The 25,694-nt window shown below is 41.0% G+C and overlaps 1 protein-coding gene across 1 annotated transcript in view; it reads left to right on the top strand.

Annotated features, from left to right (window-relative positions):
• Nucleotides 1-457: 457 nt before the first annotated feature.
• Nucleotides 458-25,694, top strand: part of adgra2 (adhesion G protein-coupled receptor A2) — a 64,024-nt gene continuing 38,787 nt past the window's right edge. The window contains exon 1 of the mRNA XM_084728048.1: nucleotides 458-1,481. Within this exon, the coding sequence (XP_084584174.1) occupies nucleotides 1,174-1,481 (308 nt within the window). The 5' untranslated portion in view covers nucleotides 458-1,173. The remainder of the gene's footprint in view (nucleotides 1,482-25,694) is intronic.

Below are 25,694 nucleotides of genomic sequence, written 5' to 3'. Positions count from 1 at the left end.
GACTTAAGAAGACTTGAAACCATTTACTTCAAATCTTTAAATATTTGCCTTAATTACACTGAGTACTAACCACTTTTTTTGCTCTGCTCTTCCTTTTTAGCACAGAATGAAACATAATATTTGTAAGACAGCAAAAAATATACAAATGTATGTATGTTTTAATTATGAAAAAGCAAAATATTGCAAAGGCACACAAAACCTATAGTGAGGCAAAAAAGCCTCTGAAATTTGGCTTAAAATAGCAAAAATTCATGTATGATATGAAAGTTGAATTGAAGAAAAGGGTGCATTTTGCTGTTTGGACCGTTTCTAAGACTGTTAAATAGCTTTATGGACCGTGTGATGAAGTTTGATGAAGGTGTGTGCGGTGAAGTGAGTTCAGGTGGGTTTGGTCACATGTGAAGAAACCTCCTCTCTGTCTGTGTCTCGGGCTGGATGCGCTAGGACCGCGGGGACCAGAGCGCAGACGCAGACGGAACGGGCGCACTTGGGGTTGTAACTAAGTGAGTTTGAGTGTGACAGAGGCAAGCAGGCAAAAACCGCTAGATTTTGGGAATTACACAGGAGCCGATCAAGAGCAGCTCACTTCTAGTCCGAAATATTTTTATTTCTCCTGTTTAAAGCGATTTTAAAGTGGAGGGAAGTCTGCGCAGAGCTCCGGGATCGGGGAAAACGCGGAGGAAAAGTTTTAAGAGAAGCGAACCAACTGAGAAAAGTTTGAGAATTTACTTTTTTCTTTACTTCTTCATATAGATGACAGAGTGGATAAGGCTGTGGCTGCTCATCAACCTCTGGATTAACTTTTAAAGAGTGGAAGATAACGGTAATGTTGACACTCCCAACTATCCTAAAAGTGATATAAATCTCTTCAGGTAATTAACAAGACCTCTAACTTTTTAAGACAGATTTCTTCGCCTGTTTGAAGGTGTTGGAGACGTTTGGATGGACTCACGCATCCTTTAAAGTTATTAACCATTTGGACCGTAGGGAGCTGCGCGCCCGGCTGCCATGACATAACGGGACACTCTTGGAAAATCAGTTTCTGGAATGACCGGATGATGAGTGCTCATTGTTGAGTTCCTCCAGAGTTGACCATTCATTCAAGACCCGAAAGATCACTCCTGTTGTTTTTAACCTACGCCCTCCTGAGCAGCTTCATGGTGGAGATATGGGATGACTGGAGGAGGGGGTGCAGCTGAGGTGAGATCCAGCCGAAGGACAATGTTTGCGCCCGGCGTTGGCATCCCTCTGCTGCCGGGGCGTCTGGTGGTACTGATGCTGCTCCTGCTGGCCGCCTCCGAGCTGCCGAGGCTCTGCCAGGCTTGTCCCGGGCTGCTCGCCGCCACCAGCGGCTGCAGCTGCACGGACGAGCGGTCCAAAGCGCACGGAGTCCAGGCTGTGGGGAGAAGGGTCAGCTGCAGCAAGGAGGAGCTGAGTGAGCCTCCGGATCCCAGCCTGCTGCCCAACAGGACCACCGCTCTGTGAGTCTGATAAGTTTACTTTTACCCCTGAACTAATGATATAACACTGCCAATTTATCATGGTTAGGATTGGGAGGGTTACTTTAAGAAGAAATTCCGATACAATTACTGGTTTCCTGTTTTTCAAAAAATGCAAAAGTTACACAGGTATCACAAGACTCAAGTCAAGCAGTTTAATAACTTTCTTATGGAGTATTTGGTGAAATAGTTTAGCTTAACTCTAGTGTTTGGTTTACAAAACAATTAATTGTTCCTTCCTTTCTTGTGCAAGTCACAGCAGCAATTATGAGCAATTAAATGTACTATGTAACTTCAGCAAGTTTGCTCTTCATACTACACACAACTTCAAGTAAACTGAAACCTATTGGAGTCTGGGGCTTGTAGTTTTTCCCACACGTCATCCCAGTCACCATCATCATCACATACACATTTTTTTCTAGCTCTCTGGATTTCTGTGCAGTTAAAGTTAGCTGTTGGTCTGAGTAACTTATGTAGTTCTGTTCTGTGTAGCTAAAGTTAGCAGTTGGTCTTTGCTGTAAATGTTGAATTAGATGTTGAGTTCTTTGCATGATGACAGTATTTTCACAGCTGAAGACAGAACTGTCACTGTACTGTGATGCTGTTCCTCTTTAACAATTTGAAGACAAAATAATGTTCCACCCAGAGAAGCATTTTGTTCAGCAGAGGTCATGACAATGAGTTGACTATAAGATTAGCTGGTTTTCACTGGTGTTGTGAGACCGCTAAATAATCCTCATTGTTATGTATCTGTAATCTGATACAGTAACTTTTTTTGCATCCCATTTACGTAACACTGTTACATGTAATCCATTACTCCCCACACCTGATCTTGATCATCCAGCTGTGGCCTTACATGACAGGCCATGTCTGTGGCACTGAGTGGTAAGATCTCATGCTGACCTTTACTTTATGGCCTCATCTGTATTCCCATAATATCCTTTAAAGATATCGGGGGACCACTTTATAATTAGGTTAGTTTATTAATTGGGTTGTAAACACTTAATTAATCAGTTTTCGATGTGGGCTGTCAACATCCAGTCACTGCTAGACACTAATTAACTATACTAATGACTTACTATCATTTATAATAGGCAAAATGGAGCCTTACTGTGAAGTGAACACTAAAAATAAACTTTTTTTCACATAGTTTCTGTCCTGCCTTAAAACTTTAAACTGACAGAATTTGAAAGGACAAGTTGAGGTAATTTTGTAATAATTCAAAGCAAGTAAACTTTCCTACTCAAATAAACTTGATATTAATTCAGCTGTACTTATGAAAACATGTTCAACTCTCTTAAAAACCAGGTGTTTAGGATTTAGCGGCATCTCGCAGTGAGCTTGCAGATTGCAAGACATCATCTCAGTCTCCACTTACAGTTGCGTAGAACCCAACTTGTGCAAAAGCTGAATGTAGCACCAGTGTTAGGATTTGTCCATTCTGGGCTACTGTAGAAACATTGAGGCAGCCTCTGTGGAAGAGGACCCGCACCCTCTGTAGATTTAAACAGCTCATTATAAGGTTTCTCTTAACAGTATTTTAGAAGTAAGGAGGTTAAAAGTTAATAAAATAATAATAATTGTAGTGGCTTCGATTAACCTGAATAACCTTGTACATTTTCATTAAGCTAATGGCCAAAAGATTTGTTGATTCCACTAAATTCCAGTATGATTTTTTTACATTGTAAAACAGTGCATTCTGAAAATGTCAAGGTAAACAATATTGCCAAGACCTTTGTGTATGTATCTGGTAATTTGATAGTTTAACCTGATTCCAAATGACACTTTTTGACTATTAAGATTTGCTGAAGGATAAATGCATGTAACTCACTTTTGCACTTTTTATCTATAAAGTGTTTGCCACCTAAATGATAACCTGAGTCTAAATAATTTATAGTCTTATTGTGAAGGATTACTCATTTGGGTAAGAGAACCGTTCCTGCTCCATTTCAAGCTGGCACAGCTTTGGCCATAGTTACAGTAAGTGTAAAGTATAACTGGCTGAGGCTCCGCAGTGTTTCCATGTGATCTCATAGGATTTAACTGGTTTTGATGGTGTATTTTACAAGACAAAGCGAGGGCACTGTGTTGCAATCAGGCCCACACACACCCACGACTGACTCTGAACCCATGACCTTTGGCTTAACTGTATTGAGGACTTGCTGCAGTAATAAGACTTATTAGGTCAGAAGTTTACATCTTGATCTAGTTTGACTGTGTAGTGGAGGGCTGAGCTGAGCGTCGCCTCCTCTCTGTAAAGCATTATGGGAAGATCAGGGAGAGGGCAGGCTGACTGTAGCCATCATCTGGCCCTGCCTCTTTGACACAACTCTGTCACTTTAAATTTGACTCTGACCCAGCCGGGCAGCTTTCTCCTTCTCCCTCCACCACCACCTCCTCCCTGTGCACATGGTCCAGCTGACTCGGCCTCTGAACACTGGAATAAACAGAATAGGACTGCAAATAACATTTAATATTTATTTATATTATCTGGCAAAAGGCCACACACACAAGGAAAAGTACAACTAAAAAGTAAAAACTAAAAACTCTTGTTACATCTTTTATGTTTTATGACTTTTTTCCGTCTTGTATCTTTTTCGTCCACCAACATCCATTTCGTCTTGGAACATCTGTCTTATCTTGCTACGTCTTTGTCATTGTTTTTGGCTTGATGCTTCTTTTTTTTTATCTTGTTTGGGGGTTTTTTTTGTGTTGTTACGTCTGTCATCTCTGATATCCACTGATGGATCCCTTTTTCTATGTGTTATTGTCCCATCCATTTAGGTTGAAAACAGTCTTCAAGATGGGAGGGTGGCACACAAAAAGAATCAATAATAATAATAAAAAAATCAATAATTCCCATCAAATACATTAAAACAAAAGTAATGAGCCTGTTTTGAAAATGTAAGGAGGATAAATATGGACATTTGGGTTAAAATATAGGGAATAAAAGTAAAAGGTTGTCAGAAAAATAAATAGTCAGATAACAGATACCTGAAAACTCTTAAGTACAGTAACCAAGTATTTGTACTGAGTTACTTCTTCCCTCTGCTTATTAGTGCAGTTTAAAATGTTGATCACTGTCTCCCAAAGCCCAAACTGATGTCCTCTACTGTCATAGGGGAGTAAAGAAACCAGAAAATTCACATTTCAGTTGAAATAAGATAATTTGGAAATTTTCAGAATGATTAATTGATTATTAAATAGGCCTAGTTGCAAATAATGTCATAGTTCACATATAACTGACTAATGTAGTAATTGTTGCAGCTGTAAAATACAAATCATTTTGAGGATTTTATGTCAAAAATCACCAAAACCATGTGGTGAGAACTGGATGATTCTGGCCTTAGTGTGATATTTTTTAATTATGAAGCAGCTATTCGTGTGGTCTATTTGGACAACACTTGAAAGGGACACATCACGTGCCAAAACACACTATCTCTCATGATGGATGGACAACCAATCTGTCAGCGAGGCATTTTTTTTGGGGGGGTGGGGGGTGGCGTTTCTCCTCACTTTCTCCACAGCTGCTCAGACTTTTCTGAAGACGTTGCCTGTTCCCACAGTATGTTACTGTCTGTGTACTCTGACCCAGTGGGAGAAATGTTCACTGCACATGGGCACAGTAAAAAAAAAAGAACATGTTCAACTGCCCCACTGCAGCGAGCATATGAGGTAAAGTAAGTGGATTTATGCCCTAGGAGAGCTAAAGCCAGCCAGCAGTCCATTTATAGGGCCTTATGTTTCTTGCTTAATAAAGGCAGAATAAACATCTGGGGAACACATTTCTGGAAACCAGAGGGGGAAAAAAAAGGAGGCTTGGGTGGCAGTGGTCGAGGTGATTGAAGATAATCTTCCATCCCAGCGTCTACTAATTTTGGTTGAGTTGTTTTTTTACAGATGTCTAGCATTCTGTGACACTTTATGAAGCTGTGCAACAAACAATTGCACTCAGAATCTGCCATTTTACCTTTACCTTTCCCGCAAACTCTGGTGTCAGGAACAGTGGTGAGCTCCGGCTGTCTGAGGGGCAGGAACAGGAAAACTAAAAAGGATACCAGCTACGTGTGATGAGGTTCCAGCATGTCGAAAGGTGTGATGCTTTTTTGGTGTCTGTAATTAAATCAGACATCAGGGAGAAAACCCCCAAAATATTTCCTCCATAAAACATGGTCCAGCTTCACCCGAATCACTAAATAATGTTATGAAGTGGTGTTTTTGTGCAGTGAGTCTCAGCTTAGAAACGCTCACCTACGCTCAGACCAGTTAATGGATGTATTTTTCTTCCATGCTTTGCTGTGTCATAAGTGAGAAATTTGATTGGACAACCCTGAGTGCAGGATGAGTCATCAACTGTTTCAAATCATTTTCCAGAAAAATATAAATCTCTGATATACCATTAAAAAATACTGAGAATGCTATGAAACGACTTACTTTGACATTGCTGTGCCAAATACTGGAATATGAGTGATAAAGATCAATATATAGGTGATAAATACACATCAGTTTTGACTTCATGGGAACTATTTGCCAATTAATTTTCATGTATGTAGGGCAGCCTATATGGCACTTTACTATGTTCTTTCTGCTGGAAGGACACCATAGAGGGCACTTTATTAACTTTTATCTACCACAGGACCATCCACAGGCACTTCTGTGGTATTGTTTGAATATGGGTGCACCGGGTGGGGGCAATTATTCCTCTTGCCCCAGCCCCCAAGTCCACCAGTGGTCTGGAAAGTTCATTTTCCTGAAGATGCGGTGAGTTCCTCAAGCGCCCAATGCTCCCATCGCTGCTCATGACATTAGCTCCAGATGTGGAATGTGAGAAGTTGTGTTGATATTCGTGTTATTCCTGACATTCCTCAGCCCCGCTCGGAGACTGCAGACAGTATCCCAGGTGCAGCAGGGGAGCTTTCCCCGTGCCCTGCGCCACCTCAGTCCCTCCCCACATCGGATGGCCTGACAGCCAGCCCACTCTCCCGGGGCAGCCTGGAGGAATGCTCTCCTCCATGCTGAGCAGGCGAGGGCTGGAGGACACCAGGCCCAGGGCTTCCGGGGCCGGCTGCTACGTGTAATGCACAACAGCTGGCCCCTGTGAACATTCCAGCTGAGGCCCCTCAGCCTCATGGGAAATCCCGATGGGGATTTGTTTATTAAAACTATTAGTTGGCTGTTTGTTGTTCCTGCCAGCCGTAAAGGAGCAACCAGTCGCCCCAATATTATCACCTCCTCCTCTGGCTTGTCGGTGCCTGTGCTGCAGTTTGATTACATTACTTTGTGTCAGATTATATACTGCACCATTACTATAAACTCACACTTATCACCAGTTTAATGATGCATCAAGCTCATGCTACAGTCTCCTGTCCCACTTTCCCTCTTTTTCTTTATCTCCAGCTCCTCATTTCTCTTCCCTTCCCACCCCCTCTATCATGAGTTCATCCACACGCAGTAACTCTCAACCTAAATATTTAGTCGTCTTGGTAGGAAACTGCCATGTCCAAACTCCTTCCAGATGTGAGCCTGCGCAGGCTTGTGTTTAGGCCTAATTATGCACGGCTGCAAAGGAGCTGGATCACTGGGAGAGGAGAGGAAGAGGAGCGGAAGGGTAGAGAAGGGGAAAATAGATAAGAGTGTAAAAGTGTAAAAAGAAAAAAAAAGTGCCGTTGCTGAAGAGGAGGGAAAGTGGGAATAAATGAGGGGAGTTGAAGAGAGGCTGAAGTGAAGGAGAGAGTTGAACACGAGGAGTTGAAGAAGAAGTGGGAAGAGGGAACCAAGAGGGGAACAAAGAAAGGGAGCAGAGCAAGAGAGAGGATGGAGGAGGGAGAGGAGAAGCTTGGCAGGCGGTTCAGAGGGATGTGCCCCTGGAGACTGAAAACTCCCCAGCCCCTGACTAACAGATCTTCGACACTGGGGTGAGAGGGGGGAGGAGGAGGCAGCAGCATAGCTTCACTTCACAAAGCAATGCTCCATGTCTCTATTATTATAATTTTTTTTTCTCTGTGTGAAATAGGAACTTTTGGTAAAAATCTGCAGACGGATACATATTATACCAGTGGCGGACTCAGGCCATCTGAGGGGCAGGGGCAAGAAACATATGGACACCAGCTGTATGTGGAAGGGCACCAGTGCCCCAAAGTTATTATGCATGTTCTTATGTTTTGTCCAGTAGAAGGGCACTCAAGAGGACACTTTATCATGTTTTTGTCGACTGAAAGGGGAGTCTAAAGGGCTCATTATTATGTTTTGTCCACTGGTAGGGCACTTTATCACATTTTTTCAATTTGAAGGGCACTCAAGAGGGCACTTCAAAACATTTTGCCCACTGGAAGGGCACTTTATAACATTTTGTCCACCGGAACAGCCCTTGATAACGTTTTGTCTACTGGAAAGGCACTCTAAAGGCACTCTATAAGCCACTTTACCACATTTTGTCCACAGAAAAAGCACTCTAGAGGGCACTTCAACACATTTTGTCATGTTGTATTGTCCTTAGGGGCAACCAAAAGGGAATTTTTGCTGCATTTTTTTCAAACACGGGGCCGCCAGAGGGGGCAATTACCTCCCCGCCCCGCCCCTCTAAGTCCACCAGTGTATCATATATATTCAGCCCCGGGAACACACAGCAATAACTCCTTTCCCAGCTCTGTGTGGTGGCAGCTGTGTTTGTTTTAACGTTTTAATGGATAACAGACAAATGAAGAGAACGTACAGTGGCAGTCTATGTGTGAACGCGCTGCTGGTGTCTCATAGCTTGTGGTTTTCACCCAAGTCAAAACCGTGCTCCTCCCTCTGCGTATTTTGCTGTCATCGTCGTTAGTGACTGATGGCCCCGGCTCAGTGGGTGCCAGCCCGAATGAGTGGGCACAGATGCTCAGGGTGGGGGGTCAGCATGCCCGCCCTTGGCCTGATGCCCCCTCACCCAGGACAGCTGCTGTGTAAGACAGTTGTTCACTGCGTGGTTGCACTTGAGCCCAGTATGTCAGTGCTGCTGGCTGCTCGTCAAGGGTTTAAGATAAAAATATTCCAACTAGGGCAGTAATATTTTTATCAGTGAGGGTCACTGTTGTAAATGAACAGTTGTTAAAGTTCCAGTTTATAGGCAACTGGGGGAAACTGTGGCTTAAAGGAACAGTTCACGCCAAAGTCTGAATGTTTTCCCTGGCCTGTAGTGCTATTTATCCATTTTGATTTTCTTGCTGTGACTTGCAGAGTTTTGGACATGTCTGCCTTCTCTCCAGTATAATGGGACTAAATGGCTCATCGCAAAAAAAAATACATTTGAAAATGTAAAAAATAGATAATTCATAGACTTTGTTGCGGTTCCATGTAAGAACTACTTTCTTTCTAGAAGACAGAGAGTCATTTTGGTAGATTTTAAAGTAGTTCTGGTAAATTCTGCTACAGAAAGAAAGTAGTTCCTGTAGCTGATATCTCCACCATGCACCATGTCTGAGTCAAATGAAATAATTGAAAATCTTGTAGAAAGCATAGATGTTTATAATGGTTAAATTGGGCAAAATATTAATTTAGTTGGGCAAGCAGAAGGCAGGAAATCACTGAACTCAAAGTCCAGGGTGTGTATTTTCAGAGCAAGGTGCTTTTGTTTTCAGGATAACGGGCTTAGCTTTACATCAACAGACAACTGACAGTTATAACAGCTGATCGACTTGCAACTGAGGACTCGTCCTCGCTTGATGTTGTCAGTTTACAATGTTGCACGTGTCTTGCACTCCTGCAGTGTTCCTGCAGCCTTGCCCAAGTCTGGGGAGGAGGAGGTGGTGAGAAACAACTCGCTTCAACTGTAGATCGAATATTAAATAGGATTTCAACCTATTTAATACACAGTCTATGGCTTCAACTTGCTATTTGTACTGTCATGCTCAGTGGCTATATGTTGTTCCTTTGTTCTAAAGTATTGATGTCCTGTGAGAGGCAGTTGGGTTGTATTCACACCAAATCAGGGGCAGTAGCAGGTTGTTAAGTTTTAAGCTAAGCTGACTGGCTCCTGGCTGAAGCTTTAGGCTATATTTGCTAGACAGACATGAGGGTGGCATAGATCTTCTCATGTTGTATTTGGGAACCTCAAACAATAAAATGAAACATATTTCTAATGCAGCTACACTTTATCTTGAATAGGTATTGGCTGAAGTAATCCTTAAAGGAGCTTTAAGATGCTTTTATGCCTAACCCACATTTTGTCTGGCTTGTCTTTGTCAATTTTGGTTTCATTTATCCATCTGTTATCATTTACTGTGACTCACCTCAACAGTATCATCGATTGGCTTCGATATAAATCCCTTTAATCACTATTTTATCTCCTGAGTCACATCATCGGCCTCTTACTTGTGGCCCGTGTGTGGACAGAAACCAAAGGGCCAGCAGATGTGTCTGTGGTTTATGTTGGGTCTGTGAGTCAATATATGTTGAGACGGGAGTGAGTCGATGAAGCACCCCAAACAGTCGTCTTATCAGCGGGGAGAATTCCAATAGCAGGGAGAGCGCTGGACCCCAAGCATTCCTGCAGCTATAGGGTTTATTTATGTGGGGAAAGGTGTTGAGAGGAGGGGGAGCGGGCTCTCCTCCACACATGTTAGGTGGGGCAGTGGTCAGCAATAAATCAAAAAAGCAAACAAAGGCTTGACACTGGATCCTTGGAGCTTTATTCTCAGCTCAGCACCTGCCAATGCCACACAAGCCCGGGTTTTATTGTGCCCTCGCAGGTCAAGGTAACGTGACCGGAGCTGGACGTCGCCACACAACCACTGTGCTGCACTGTAGCTGCCCGCCTGTTTTTATGATGAATGCGTATTTCACTTATCACCTCGTTGTGTTTGTTGATTAAAAGGCTGCGATATTTCAAAACCTGACAATGACAGAGCCGTGTGTTGTCGTAGTAATCTCGTACCCCCAGGTGGGTTTTTGTTATTTTAGTTTTTCCTTTCACGCCGCTCTCTTCTTATCTTACTCCAAAAATGCCTGACTTTGACTTTTCTTTGCCAGCGCTAACTTCCCGCTCCCTGTGTCTGACCGCAGTGGCCCCCAAAGTTCCTGCTCTGGGTCGACAGCACATGGATACAGACGCAGATAATGAGAGTCTATAGTGGGAATGCCTGTGGCTTCTGTGTGTGTGTGTGTGTGTGTGTGTGTGTGTGTGTGTGTTAGTGTTTGGTATATGCTTTCTCTTGAGAACTTATCCATAACAATAGTGCAATCATCTACTGAACTCACCAATGTAATCTGAGTGCTCATAACTACTTTTTGGTCACTCTTGAGTTAAAAAGATTTACTCTCTAAAATACTCAACAGTGTCTCTTAATCAAGCAATATGTGGCAATTGCACATCAAAAATGAGTACAACAACCCAAATAGCGAGTTGGATCCATGGATAGTGTATTTAAAAAGGTTCAAATCTTATAATATAATATAATCTATGATCTATGGTTGAAAAGAGTTGACCCCAAATGACTGATACAGACACTCATTCAGTGAACATTATGCATTAATTTGAACTCTAAACAATATCAAACGGCAAAGAAAAACAATTATTCCAGCCTCGAACAGAAATTTTAAGGGGGGATCGTGTGACTGACGTGTTTCATGGTCATTTTATGCTTTATTGCCGTAAATATATTCTCCTTTAAAGAGACTTAAAACTGTGTAGAAACAATAACAACATAATAATGGTGATGAGAAGCTTTTTCAAAAAACAAATAGCATAGATTTAAAAAGGAGATTTAAATAAAGTTTCTGCTCAAAGCTCCACAAGGAAACTATTCAGAGCTTTTCAACTCAAACGTCTGGTCCCTTGTGACATCAATCTGGATCTTGATACAAACATTGAGAGCTGAAGTCATGATGTTCAGGTTAGTCTGTGTCCCACCAGCTTCTGTAACTAACACAGTTTCTCAGTAAGCATTTCTTTAATTGATCTTTCTGAAAAAAATAAGTGCGTTCCTGGAGTTTAGTATCAATATTTTACAAAGAATTGGCGTCCACTGCAGAGCGGGGGGCAGATTTAACTTTTCAGCATACAAACAAACTACAGCTGTCATGAAAATTAAAATACAAAATATAGAAATAAATAAAGTCTGTGGTTAATGCAAGATTATGTGATCTTTATGTTTTGCTCTTTGATATAAAAATACATCCTTAAATACTCCACTTTTGAATTTTTAAGCTTTTATGTGTCTTAAAAAAGGCAGTTGCTAACAAGTATCATGCTGAACTCTACTCACTCAGTGGGGGGGGGGGGGGGGGGGGGGGTGTTGGTGGTGTAATTTTGGGGTTTGCCTACTAAAACATGTCACCCCTGCAGCACTTTATTTGGGCACTTACGTCATCGAAAACATATTCAACATGCAAAGGTCTCGGGCTTATGGGAGTTTGTGCTTGTTAAAGGCACCTGACAACAATATTCGATATTGGTTTAAAAAACACCCAGCAAACTGTTGAGAAAGACTCTGCTCCAAGATTGTTAATTATTTGTATTATTGCAAAAGTAAATGGGATTTTGAACAAGATTTTTTTTAATCTCTGGAACAGAACCCAGAAGTTTTGGTTTCACTTTGGCTCTCTAAAAGATATAGTTTGACATTTTGAGAAATATGTATTATTGTGTTTTTGTCAGGAGATTATCTCCTGGCTACATCTGTCAGCCTGGAAACAGCTAGCTTAGCTTGGCAAAAGACTTGAAACAATGGAAAAACAGCTCTGTCCACTTCATGTGAAGCCACAACTTGGTGTTTTTTACTTATTGAACAAAAGAGATACAACATAGGAAAATTTGGAAGTGATGGTAGCTGTTTCCATCAGTTTCCAGTCTTGGCGATAAACTAATCATCTGCTGGCTCTGGCTTCATACCGATCTTTCCCATCTAACCCTCGGAAAGACTGGGAATTTCCCAAAATCATGAGTTCCGGAAGAGTACAGTGAATTGCAAAGGTCAAGTGTAGAAGAGATAACATTATTAGCTTATTAGCTGTATCATTAAAAAAAAAAAGTTCAAATCTGCCAGATTTCCAAGCTTAAAGGGAAAAATAAATGAATCTCAGACTGTTTTTTCTATTTCAGCATTAAATCTGCATGGACAGATAATATAGAACATGGCTACTTTTTCTTAATTAGCTAATTATACTCAAACCTACTAACAACAACTTCATAAATTCATCACTCCAAACCCTTTTAATGTTGAGTATGTTGTTACTGTAACATAGAACCACAAGATATTAATAAACTGTCACTTCAATTTGTTTACCCATTGCTCATTCTGTAAAAATGAGTGTATTTACAGCTTAAATCAAAGGGACAGAGCCAGTTGTGAAACAGAGCAATAAGCCTTTATTAAAATCTTTGTTGATGGAGCAAACCGCTGCAGTAGGAATGCATATCCCTTCAGCTGAAAATCAAATCATTCTTTGGAAAGCATGTTGGTCTACCATATTTTATAACACATGATTATTTAATAAATTCTGGTGTCAGAAACTGGTTGCTACGTGCAGTAATTAGGATTGGAGCGATGTAAACACTGATTGTGATCTCTTGCAGTCAAATAGAATGGAAAAAAAATATCTAGAAAACAAAAGCACAACCTTCTCACAGATGCCACTAAAGACACCGTGAGAGTATCTGGGGCAGAAAGATTTTTAGCCAACCCTTTGTAAAAAAAAAAAAAAAAGCAGCCTGATTTCCCAGCAGTCTTTGCTCAGGAGCAGAAAACAGAGGCTGGTTATGAGACCGAACAATGAGACAATGTTAGCCAGGCATACACCACATTCCACTCACTGTCTGAAAGAGCTAAATTCACTAAATTGCCTCATTAAAAGTGTAAAAACACTTTAGACAGTGATTAAACTGACTATTGTGTTCCTGCTCTGCAGCCATAAACTTTCCAATTTGGTTTGTCTTGACTTGTCTTTGACTCTAAATATTGCGATAATTTATTGCAGCTTTACAGTAAGGCGGTGGTATTTCAACTCGTGCTCTCTGGCTGTTAATATTCATAGCTGCTACTTGTTTACATCTTTAAAGTTCACTGCTTGTACGGCTTTAGTAAACTGTGTATAGACGGCGCAAGAAACACGCTTCATGGACGGTTCCTGTGGGCAAAACTAGATGGATTGTCTTAGAATAAGACTAACTCCAAATGGGGGACCTTCCTCTCCAAAGTATTGTGAGTGTGTGAGTGTGTTTGTCACAGGTGGTTCAATTAAAGTTGTGCATAATGCTGAGCAGTTAGCACACTGAATCATTACATCATCATTACCTGTTCATTACTTGTCCTTCTCGTGTCCTTATGCATAACTAATCACTAGTTCCTCTATAAAATTAGTTACTCATTAGTTAATGGTTCACTAGCAATTAGTTACTCATTTGTTCCCTGGTTGACACACGAAATATTTTGTAACTTACTGTAAAGTGTTACCATAATAATAATAAAATTACTAGTCTCCTCCAATGATTTGGCGCTGACTCCATGTTACTGAAACAAATACCAATCATGGTATTTCACGTTGTTTTTCTTGCGTTATTACTTTATACACAGAGCTAAAAAATTTTTGAAAGCTTGAGCGATGATGCTTTCTTAGTCTGTTTTGTCCCGGGTCAAACGTGCCCCTCTGAAAAAACAACTGGCCCAGACCCCCCCCCAGTAAAACTGGTCTAGAACCGCCACTGGTGTTTGACCATGCACACACACATATGGGAAGGGCGTGCATCGCCACAGCTCTCAAAATAGGCTTCAGTCCTCCCCTCTCTAATTAGAGACATTTCAAAAACCCAGATTTTAATTTTAGACTGGTAGCTTTTGGACCACTTATGAACACACACACACACACACACGCACACACACACACACACACACACACACACACACACACACACACACACACACATTGAGTTAAAGATACACACTTTCCATATAAATAAAACTGATAGGTTACACACTTGTGCATCTAAATCTGCACACACACACAGCCACAAACCACAAAGCCTTACTCCCTGGCCCAGGCTGGTAACCCAAGCACAATGCAGTATACTCTATAATAAGTGGTTGCACATATCAAATGCAGGAGTTCACTCCCCGTATCGAGCCTCGAGGCAGGAAAGTATGATAATAACGCTAAGTAATGCAAGATTCACATACTATAAATCATCCAACTCATTTATTTGTCACTTTAACATCTATGAGGAGAAACTGTTCCACCGTTTAATGTGGCTCCTCTCGCCCTCCGCTCCCTATTTGATGACTGAATTACTCAATCAGGCTTTGTGAAATGATTTCACAAAAAAATATTTTGCATGCAATTACATGGATGCTCCTTTCCATGACAGGCCGTAAATGGGGGCTTGTAGCTTGGCAGCGTTCCCTACGAGCCCTCTGGTGGGTCGGGCACAATGGGCACATTCACATCTTGACATGCATTTGCTGCTAAAGTGCCTGTTGTGCTCAAGGGCATTTAGTCTCTCTGTTACATTCAGTGGCCGCCGTGACTCTCTGAGGACAGGCTCAGGGTGCAAGGGGCTCCTGGGACGGCTGGCCGAGGTGGCTCTCTCTCGTCTTTTTACGACGAAAGGGTTAAGCTATTTGGACGACGGACCGGAGCGCTGAATAGTCGGCACAGTCTGGAGGCCTCTTATAAAGTACTTATTGTAACAAAGATGACACAGCCACCTCCCAGTCTGAGAGATCTCTCTGCTTTCATTCCTCCTCCCTCAACCTTCCTCTCCTTGTCTCTGCAAAAGTGTCCATTAGCAAGAGAGAGACTGAGGGATGAGGGTTGGGTTCAGCTGATGTATTTGAAGCCTCAACAATCACTTATGTGCAAACAGTGACTGGGAATGTCATTGAATTGGATCATTTTCATACCATAAAATGAATGATAATAATTTGAATCATTTATAACACAAAAGAACAAACAGTATGTGTACCATGTTTTTTGTTGACGTAACTCATTTTATAAACCCTTATGAACATATATTTATTGAATAAAACAGAAAAAAAACCTTATCTATGACAGATTTGACAGCCAGCTGACAGAGTTGACTTCACATACAAGGGTGTGTGTCCAGACTTTTCTGACAGGGCGGGCTGAGTGGGGTACTGACTTATTTTTATTTATTCACTTATTTTATTAAATTGAGGGGGAAAAAATACAAGGTTCAAACACATTATTCAATTATTAGCTAAATCTTTTTATGCCTGAATAAATCGTGTTTCTGTAAAAATGGGACGGAGCTGATGGAAATCTGGGACACAAAGTTAAAGGGCCAACATTTTCATTAAAAATGTGTTATTATAATTGCACACCGATGTTATCAGTAGGTAATGTTAGTTTAGGTAGTGTGTTTGAAGTTATTGTCTGGGTCATGGCGTGCACAGCCAGCACAGTAGCAAACCTAGAATATACAATCCAGACATAATCAAACCATCGGCACTGTGTTCATTATATGAGGTTGGGTGACACAGACTAGCCAATATGAATTTTTTACAGTTTTATTTTTTTCCACAGCCCACTTACACACATTTCCTGAAATGACAATTTACTTTCCCAAAACTATAAACTCACCAAAAAGCCACACTTAGTCGGGCCAAACCTCAGACAAAATTAAACACTTTATTCCAAACATGTTATCTTCCATCTAAATTGAACTGCAGATTACTGGATGACAAACAGAAGCTGCCAAATACAAAAAACACCACTGAAATAAGTGAAAAGATGCTATCAGGAATCTGGACACAGGCAACTTCAAACCAAAAAAAAAAAAAAAAAATCTATTTACATTTAACAATTTCAAACAACCTGCTGTGTTTGTGTTATTTTGAAAGTGTGAAAATTGCCAGTGTTTCATGGTTTTGGCAACAGCAAACATATGATAATCTGTCAGGGATAGAACAATAAAGTCCTGGAATTATTTCCGTCTTTGTTCCTGGTGTTTGCACAGTCCACCAACTTTTATCAGAGACTGACATTCAATAGTAGTGGACTGGAAAAGTTGGAGAAACAGAAAATACACTGGGGTTTTGTTTTGTTAGTGAGTGAGTATAGCATAACAGCCTTTGTTTTTAATTTAATTTAATCTTTTATCTGTCCTTGCTCAGAATTTTGTTGTGCATCCAGAAACAGAAACATTATGCAGTATAGAGTGGTGAAAAATGATAAAATAATAATAATGGTTATTTTATTTGTATATTAACCAGATAAAATAACCAGACAATAGCACGAGCAGTTAAAAGTATTGGACAGATCTTCAACAGAGTTCTTTAACTGAACTAAAACAGGATTTCTGTTTGAAAACATGAGTCTGCCTCTGTATTATCTGTATTTGATTTTCAAACATTTTCATGAAAGACATTTTGACAAGTCGCAGTTGGAAAAACACAGGTGTAAATAATAAAATCAATTATGGCTGGATTCCTTTTAGCTGCCTCAGTTCCAGGGTTCTGGTATTCTTCATGTTGGCTCACCGTCACATCGTCATGGTTTACTGGGACACTTGAACAGAACAGAGCCATTGTTCATGTTATTAGTAACACCTTTGTTTTACCAAGTCATGTCTGTTTGTGTGAAAATGTCTAAATAATGCACTCTGATTTGTTAAGAGTCTTTTTAGTGACTGCAGAGACCGTATGTACCAGCAAACATACTGAATGTACCAGTGACACACACACACAGAGACTCACACACACATCCTGTGACATGTCATGACCCAGAATTCTCAGCCGCTAATGAAGGTCCGCACCAATTACTGCTGCGAGTTTGTCGCCACAGGAGCCCCAGCTCAGCGAGGGGTTGTGTGTACGTGAGTGTGACTGCTGTCTATCACTGAAACCTTCAAAGACATTACAAACAATTGATCTTTTACCTCAGCATGAATACACTTTGGATTGCAGGCAACAGTAATTTCTGCATTTTGAAGTCAGTTGTCACCTGTAGCGTGGCTCAAATATTATTATAGAAGCAATTATTTAATTTCAGCTATTGAGAGGGCGAAGATATCATCTTGAAAGTGAGAGGTTACCCATCATTACAGCAAAATCCACTCACTTAAGGAATCATGCAGCAATTTGTAAAATATGCTTATTTGATAACCACTCTTTGATCTGTCCAATTTGTTCACAGAAAGTTTGTTTTAAAACTACAGGTCAAAGACTCCTTGGGGCAGCAAATCACACTGTTAATTTAATTTAAAAAATCAGGCAATAATTGGCTTTTTTCCATCACCATGAGAAATCTGATTTGATGCTGCACACAGCATGAGTCTGTGGACGGCATGGAACAGTGACAAGAGTTGGTTAGCGGGCTGATAAAGTTGGAGGTGTGCAGTCTGTCGCCTGCAGTGTCTGGTTTAACAGCTCACTGTGGCTGCTCCTTCTTGTTCAATTACTCCCTGCAAATTAAAAAAAAACTGATCCCTCGCAACTAATACAGAAAATGACCATTATCCTGTTTTGTAGTCGCATTTTTGATGAAGAATTGCGGTAAATGCTAAACTCACTGACATTGCGTGTCCTGTAACTACATCATAATGCAGATGCATCTCAATCACTGTAGTGATGCATCATTTGACAACAGATAGTGATGTAACAGGCATTTATTTAAATAAAAATCTTTGAGATTCCCACTTTAAGATGCTGTGTATCGCATTTAATCTGTACAAAAAACAAAGTTCAGTAAGAAATGTAGTTTTATGGGGGTATGTGTGAGACTGTAAGTTTTTTTTTAATTTTGAGAATTTTAGAGATATCAGTTGTAGAGATGTCTGTCTTCTCTCCATTACTAAATGAAATGGCATGCAGGTTGTGATGCTCAAAGCACAATAAAAGATAATCCATAGACCTTGTTGTGAGCAGTAGACTTCTCATGTAGAAACTACTTCCTTGTAGAGAGAAAATGTTCTTTTTTCTTTCTTTCTACTGCAGAAAGAAAGTAGTTCTTATTTTTTTGATATTGGGGTGACCTGTCCCTTTAAACTCACTGGCTGCTGGCTGTAGCCTTACATTTAATGGACAGATAAGATTTGAGCGTGGTTTTGTTCTCCTCATCTAACTCTTGGCAGAAAATGAATGAGTGCATTTTACCAAAACGTCAAACTATTCCTTTAGTCCAAACATTTAAACTGGCCGTCAGTTTGTTAATGTATCATGTAACACAGGTATGATCATATTATTCCCACTCACTGATGTCATAACTGACTCTGAAATGAGACTCCAGCTTCTTGCTCATGAGGTTAAACTACAGTATAATGTAGTTTTGTTGTAATGGCTTTTGATCTATTAGTCCTGGCATTTGGACGCTCTAAGCGGCCTCGGAAAACCTTGTAACAGCCAAATTAAGTATTACATGTTTTTAATCCATCTTTTGGTTCAACCACAATATTTTGTTGATCCACTGCGTCTGTCCTCATTAGTCTGAGTGCGATGTGTGTGATGTGTATATAAAGAGAAACGCTGCCATGTCCACTTAGCTCTCCTCTGTGAACTGCCAATACACTTGAAATGCAACCCTGGCAAGCACAAGCTGCTCGAATGGAAAGCAAAGAAGGAAAAAGCAGTAAAAAAAAAAAAAAAATGCTGATGGTTTTGTATAGAATGTTCACAGCTGTAACATACACAGTTAAAGCGCTCCCACAATGCTTTGCTGTTAGTGTAAAAGTGGATAATCGTATTGCTTTGAGCAGAATTTAATTACCTCTAAGGAAAATTCCCTCTAGGCTGAATTATTATTTCTTATTTATATGAACTTAAGCACTGCTGTGACACAGACCAGCATGTGCATTATCAAGTCAGCATGCTAATTAAACCGGGCTTAATTCAATAATGACTCTCTGAGACTCTCATTGAAAATCACTCTCATTATCTGGCTCCCATTGGTCTCTGAATTAGGACTGGATTTATGGCACGTTACCAATCTCTTTCAAGGGTTCTTGTCTTTCACCTCGCGTGTGGTCCTCGAGGGTAAGAGACCTATCCAAAGTTAAATGATGTTTACACAGTGGCCCCGTTGGGTTGTTTTGACTCTCTTTATTGCGCTGAACCTGCGTCTCTCTGTCTCTGCTGGCCTTGGAGCGCTACATTGACACGTGGGGTGGGACAGGAGGCGTAAGGAGGCATCTAACCAGAACTCATGTTTTCACTCCACTTCATCAGTGACAGTGAGGATGTAAATCATAAGTTTCATCGTGATACAATATTATATAGATTCTTCAGACAATTATTAACCATTATTAACTTCAACCTATGGTATTGCATCTTATATTGCATAAATAAATTATCCTAGCAGCTAGCAAACATCTCCCAAACCACAGTCTTACTGATGAGAGAGCAGTTGATATTGCCTGAGAGGGAAGGAGGAGGTACACTTGGACAGAAACAGTCATCAAAGTAGATTAATGTTTTCACTTTGCATCAATGATATTGGATTGTTGATCACTGCATTAAATAATCTATCCAGATTGATGGACTATACACCCGTATTGCTGGTAAAACGCTCTGTATTCAGTGAAAGAAAATATTACTATTATTCAGAGATTTTAGAGTAATACATAGTTAATGAGTCCAGGCAGCTTAGCCTGCAGATGAATTATTATTAAATATAAATCCCTCCTTAAAACTCTCATTGTGTTTGTGGTTTTCTGCAGAGGCCTGCAGCTACACAGAGCTCACTGTCCAGGATGCTTGAATATTTAGAAAGCAACAGGGGCCAGTTGGAATCAGCGCTTTTTAAATGCATCTCATTCATGTCCGGGACCTAATGCCAAACCAGGATGGAGCATTTCCTGTATATTCTTCCCACTTATAAAAAGAAAAACAAGTATCTAAGTGTGTCCAGTAGAGAGACAGTTTGAAGGTTGCAAAGATATTGACACCAAACCTTCAGTGGTAAGAGGCTGCAAACAGGACTTCCTGTTGAGTTTGGGTTTACAGCATTCTTGCTGTGGTTAGGACAGGATGATAGAGGGATGTGTTTTCCCTCACTGTCCCTCTGCACCAGGTTGTGATCTGGAAAGCTGAAAGGACTCCGTTCAGCTGCTCCCTGTGCTGGTGCCGCACACCACACAGCAGGCCTTCTCATGCAGCTCCACCACAGGGATGATTCCTCGCTGAAATGATTGGTTGACAATGACCCCAAAAACCAAAAGCAGCTGTAGGAAGCACGCTGCTTTTGACAGACAGTTATAGTTTTACAATACACACAGGTACACACAGACACATGTGCACGCACAGACAGACCTGAGGCAGTATGTTACAGTCAGAGGGGGGAGAACGGAAGTAAATCAGTGTGCAAATACGATTTGCGACATGCTGTCATGCCCCTGTGTGGCCCTCAAAGGCTTTGTGGGTTTAGGAAGCAAATTGAGCAAACCAACAAAGTGAGTGGCACGGTGCAGGGGAGGAGCGGCTGCGGTTTACTAGACAAGACTCTTTGTATGGTTTTTACTTTTTCACACTCTGTCAGGCACCAAGGAAACCCTGAGCGAACACTCAGCTATTGCTCTTGCAACTGAAACATCAAGCACACTGGTAGTATGTCATGCTCTTTAGTTTGTAAATAATGAATTAACCACAGAAACATTTTGTTTCAAGATGTCCGACTAATATTTTGTTTTAAAGTTTGCTTTAACAGCAGTATATTTGTTTGGACAGATGTGTGCCAACATGTGGTTTGAGGTGATGCTGTGGGATTCAGTTTATAAGGGTGCTTTGGATATATGCTCATATGTATGCTGTGCTATACATATTAAAAGATTGCATTATTCCAGAGTCTAGATTTTTGTGGTAAAACATCTCAGTTATATCCCAAAAGTTCTCAGGATATATGTTTTTCTATCCAGACTCCTTCATTGTACCAGATTACATGCAGCTGTCTCAAGTAGGGCTGCACAAATAGTTGCAATTGCAATAAAATTGCAACATGGCCAAGTGCAATATCCAAATCGCAGAACCAGAACCGCTTATCCTGACGGGTTGTGGGGCGGCTGGAGCCTATGGAGCTGACATATGGTGAGAAGTGGGGTACACCCAGGACAAGTCACCAATTCATCGGATGGCTGACACAAACAACCTCTCACACTCACATTCACACCTACAGGCAATTTAGAGTTATCAATTAACCTATTTTGCTGATGCAAGCTCTGTGCAGAAAGGTCCTGCCCCTGCCACAAACTCCCCAGCCCCCAAGCCAGCTGGGGGATTCAAACTCAGAACCAACAGCACTAACCACTGCTCCACTGTGCCGCCCACCAAATCACAATATTTACCAAATAGTGCAGCCCCAGTGTGAAGGTTACTGTTCAGGTTTTTATCTTTTTATTTGTTTGTCCTAATCATACAGACTAAACCAGGAATAGGGAAAAAGAAGAGGAAGAAGATTTTTTTTTAATCTTGCCTCTTGCCTTTTGAGAATTCACAAAACAAATAAGTAATTACGGAAACTCTTGGCCAAAATTAGAACAATCAAGCGAGTGCTTTTTAAAATATTTGCTCATTGGCCCTATTTAGGGGCACATTTGATCCCATTTAATTGTGCTGCTGTAAATTTTATTCCTCTGGCACTGCCCCTGCCTCATTACAACGATGACACACCAGCTTGTGTCCATTAAGCACAATCATGTATTCGCATTCCCCTCTGCATCAACTTTTCTTTCTTTTTTTTTTTTTTTTTTTTTTGGACATTTTGATTGGCTGCTACTATTAACGTTACTAGCTACAACCAGTCAGCTGGAGTGCCACTACTGGAAACGACTGCATGATACTGAGATGTTGTCCAACACATGAAGACCTTCAGTGTGCAGATAACAAACTCTGGTTGCATTCTGGGATGTGTGATTTAGGGACACTGTACTTTTTAAATGCAGCATAGAATTGTATTTCGCAAATCAAAATCTTTACAAACTCTTGCGGGCCACATAAAATGCGTCGCTGGGCAAGATTCAGCCCACGCTGCTTAAGTTTGACACGTGTTATAGAAGAACCAGAAACACAAAAGGCAGACCATGAAAAAACGAAACGGTAACAAAAATGTCCGAGTGGATGGATGGAAGGCACTCTGGTGTACCAACAGTTTCCTCAACAAGTCGAGAGTCTAGCTTGTTTTTCATCGTAACCAGTGTCTTGAGGAAGCACCAAAATTAATGAGAAAATGAACAACACAAGTGTCACAGTAACTGAAGGGTTTAAAGTTGCTTTAAATTGCCTTTTCTGTGCTTGGGCCGCCAAAAATGTAGTTTGGCCACCAAATTTAGTGGCTTGGAGGCCCATGGGATCAGTGACTAAAATTAGCTTCTATCACTGAATGGATTCATATGTGTTCATTTTCATTTCATTCTTGTAGATAATGAAAAACATAGCAGAGCATGGAGAGAAGTGGTGGTGTATATATATCCGTGTGTGTGTGTGTGTGTGTGTGTGTGTGTGTGTGTGTGTGTGTGTTCTCCATGTGTACTGTGGTTTGACTGACCCTGTTTAACCCCTCTACTCTGAGTACAGCACACAAGAGAATCTCTGGTGTCTGTGCTTCTGTTTGACCTGGCTCTTTTCATATGACCTCCTGCTTTTTTGATCTTCATGTAAATGAATTAGATGAAACGGGTGGATGAGATCCTGGAGCCCAACATGTGGCCCTGCTTTTTTTTTTTTTTTTTTTCTTAACACAGATTAGATGGATTCAATTAGCCTGTCTGATTTCTCAGAGGCCTTTGTGGTCTGAAAGGGTTAAGTGAATGAGAGATACCATCCACAGTCTGGACTGAGTTATCACAGTGTCGTGCCATGTACTGTACAGCTTATTGCTCTGGAAAGCAGATTAACTCAATCTGCCATCTGATCTGTCACTGAGAAGCCACTCTTGTACAGTTAAGGCCTCAGTAGCAGACGTTAAGGCCTCCGAGCGGCGTGGACTCGTATGATTAAGAAGCTACTCATCTTCTTTGCTTGTAAAGCTCTGTTAACCTTTGTAAACTCCAGTGATGAAGCGATGCTCTCTCATACTGTCACCTGCCTCCGGACATGGCTCCATCTGTCTGTTGGCTGTCCAGGAAGTGCTCTCTCTGCAACCCCTGACCTCTAGAACCGGGTTCTGAATAAACAGCTAATTGGCTGGGTTTCCTGTTTAGCCTGATGGGAACGCCGACTATTTCTGTCTGTTTACAGAGTTCTGCCTCTCTCTCTGTCTTTCTCAGAGTCGTACTCTCTGTATTGTTTATGAAAGAACAATGTCCTCCACTACGACTGCGCTCCAAACAGCAGGCTTTGGGGATTATACAGTAGTGACCAGCCTCTGCTCTGCAAACTCCCCTGCGTTCCTGGAAATCTTTTGTTGTCTGTGGGAGGGTTTCACTTAGCTCATTTTGTGGCCTTTGTTTGTTTGTGAAAGTCAGCTTTCAAGTCCTAGTGTGCAGAGTAGCAGGCTAATTGAAATATCGTGTGTTGAAATGTCTTAACTTGAGACGAATGAGGGCTATTGTGATATGAGGCCACATGTGAATTTAATCTTTTTCCAAACATGCATGCACACAACGCACAAATAAACACATCTGTATATGCTTCAAATTGGGGTGATTTGAACTGGGGTTGTATGAGGTAATCATCAACAGTCAGTGTATTACCTGCAGAAGATTTCAGTCGGCATGCCCCCAGTTTGGAGAAACAGAGAGGAGCACCAGCACAGAAGCAAAGCAATGAGCTGCTGTGGACGGGGCCGGCAACAAAAAAGTATTTTAGCCACTTAAAGGGGCAGTTAGCCCTCAAATCCAAAATACATCTTTTTCCCCTGCCCTGCAGTGCTGTTTATCCATCAAGACAGTTTTGGTGTGAGTTGCAGAGTTTTGGAGATATTGGCTGTAGAGATGCCCACCTTCTCTCCAATATAAGGGGACTAAATGGCACTCTGCTTCTAGGGCTCAAAGCATCAAAAAGACGCATTTGAAAAATTCCACAGCAGTGTCTCTTTCCAGAAATCATGACTATCCACAGACCTCGTTGTGAGCAGCTTCATGTTGGAACCATTTTCTTTCTACAGTAGAAGAAACCAGATTCCTGCTCACAACAAGGTCTGTTGATTATCTTGAGTAACTGAACCATGGGGTACCAAAGGGGTACTGGTTTTGAACTTTTCAAATGTGTTTTTGGTGCTTTGAGCACCACAATCCGAGTTCTATTTAGACCCATTATACTCAAGAGAAGGCAGACATCTCTAAAAATCAGCAACTCGCACCTAAACAAGAGAAAAAATATGTATTATTGATTTTGGAGTGTATACACTATATTCTGAATAATTTCACTTTGCTGTTAAAAGTCTTTTCTGATGGAAAACCACCATTATATAAGCCAAATATTACTCCCACCAAATTAACCGGACTCCACAGGCAAAGTTGGTAATTTTACCTTGTAGCACACTTTGCTGTTGCCTTGATCCATTAATTTGTTTGTGTTATTATGCGGCTTCAGTGAATCCAAGCTATGCTTTTAAAACACAGAAGTCACACAAAAACACTAATAAGCTAACTGATCAAGGCAGTGGTAGACTAGCAACTTCATGAGGTCTGAGAGGTAAAATGAGTGATTTTGCCTATGTAGTTTGGTTGATTTAGAGAGATATTTGGCCTACATAATGGCAGTTTCCCATTGGAACAGGCTGTCTGATGGCAAGGTAAAGCTGTGAAAATATTCTAAATATGGCGCACACATAAACTGATCCCACGTCAAATAATCCAAGCTACCCCTTTAAGAAGCTAACATTACAAATCATATCATAATGTTATATTTTTTTCTCATAGAAAAGGCATGAAGATTTATGCATTCATGTACATTCAAGCAAGCGAAATACCTTCCGTGTCCGCTGACTAGTAGTTTTTTTTTTTCTGCATAATAAGCTTAGTCAGAAAGGAACTATTGGTATCTAAACTGTCTGTGTTGAATTAAATGGCTTGCTTCTTTGCCAGATGTGACTTTCTCCTCTCCTATCTGCATTGAATTATTCAGGCAGTTCCGGATCTTCTGTAGCTTTCATCTCAGGCCTGCATCAAGTTATAGGAGAGATACTGTGCCCAAAGTCAAGTGAGAGACCTTAAGGTTCAGGACAGGAGTCATAGGTTCAAATACAGGCTACGCCACCAGAGGCCTGACTCTGCTCTTGTCTAACATTCACTTTGAAAAAGCCTTGACTTAATAATTGTGATTTATTTGAACAGTTCAG

This window comes from Lutjanus erythropterus, chromosome 10, assembly GCF_056507025.1.
Source record: "Lutjanus erythropterus isolate fLutEry1 chromosome 10, fLutEry1.hap2, whole genome shotgun sequence".
NCBI lineage: Eukaryota > Metazoa > Chordata > Actinopteri > Lutjaniformes > Lutjanidae > Lutjanus > Lutjanus erythropterus.
The sequence above is the reverse complement of the archived record's forward strand: the minus strand, read 5'-3'. Positions and strand labels throughout refer to the sequence as shown.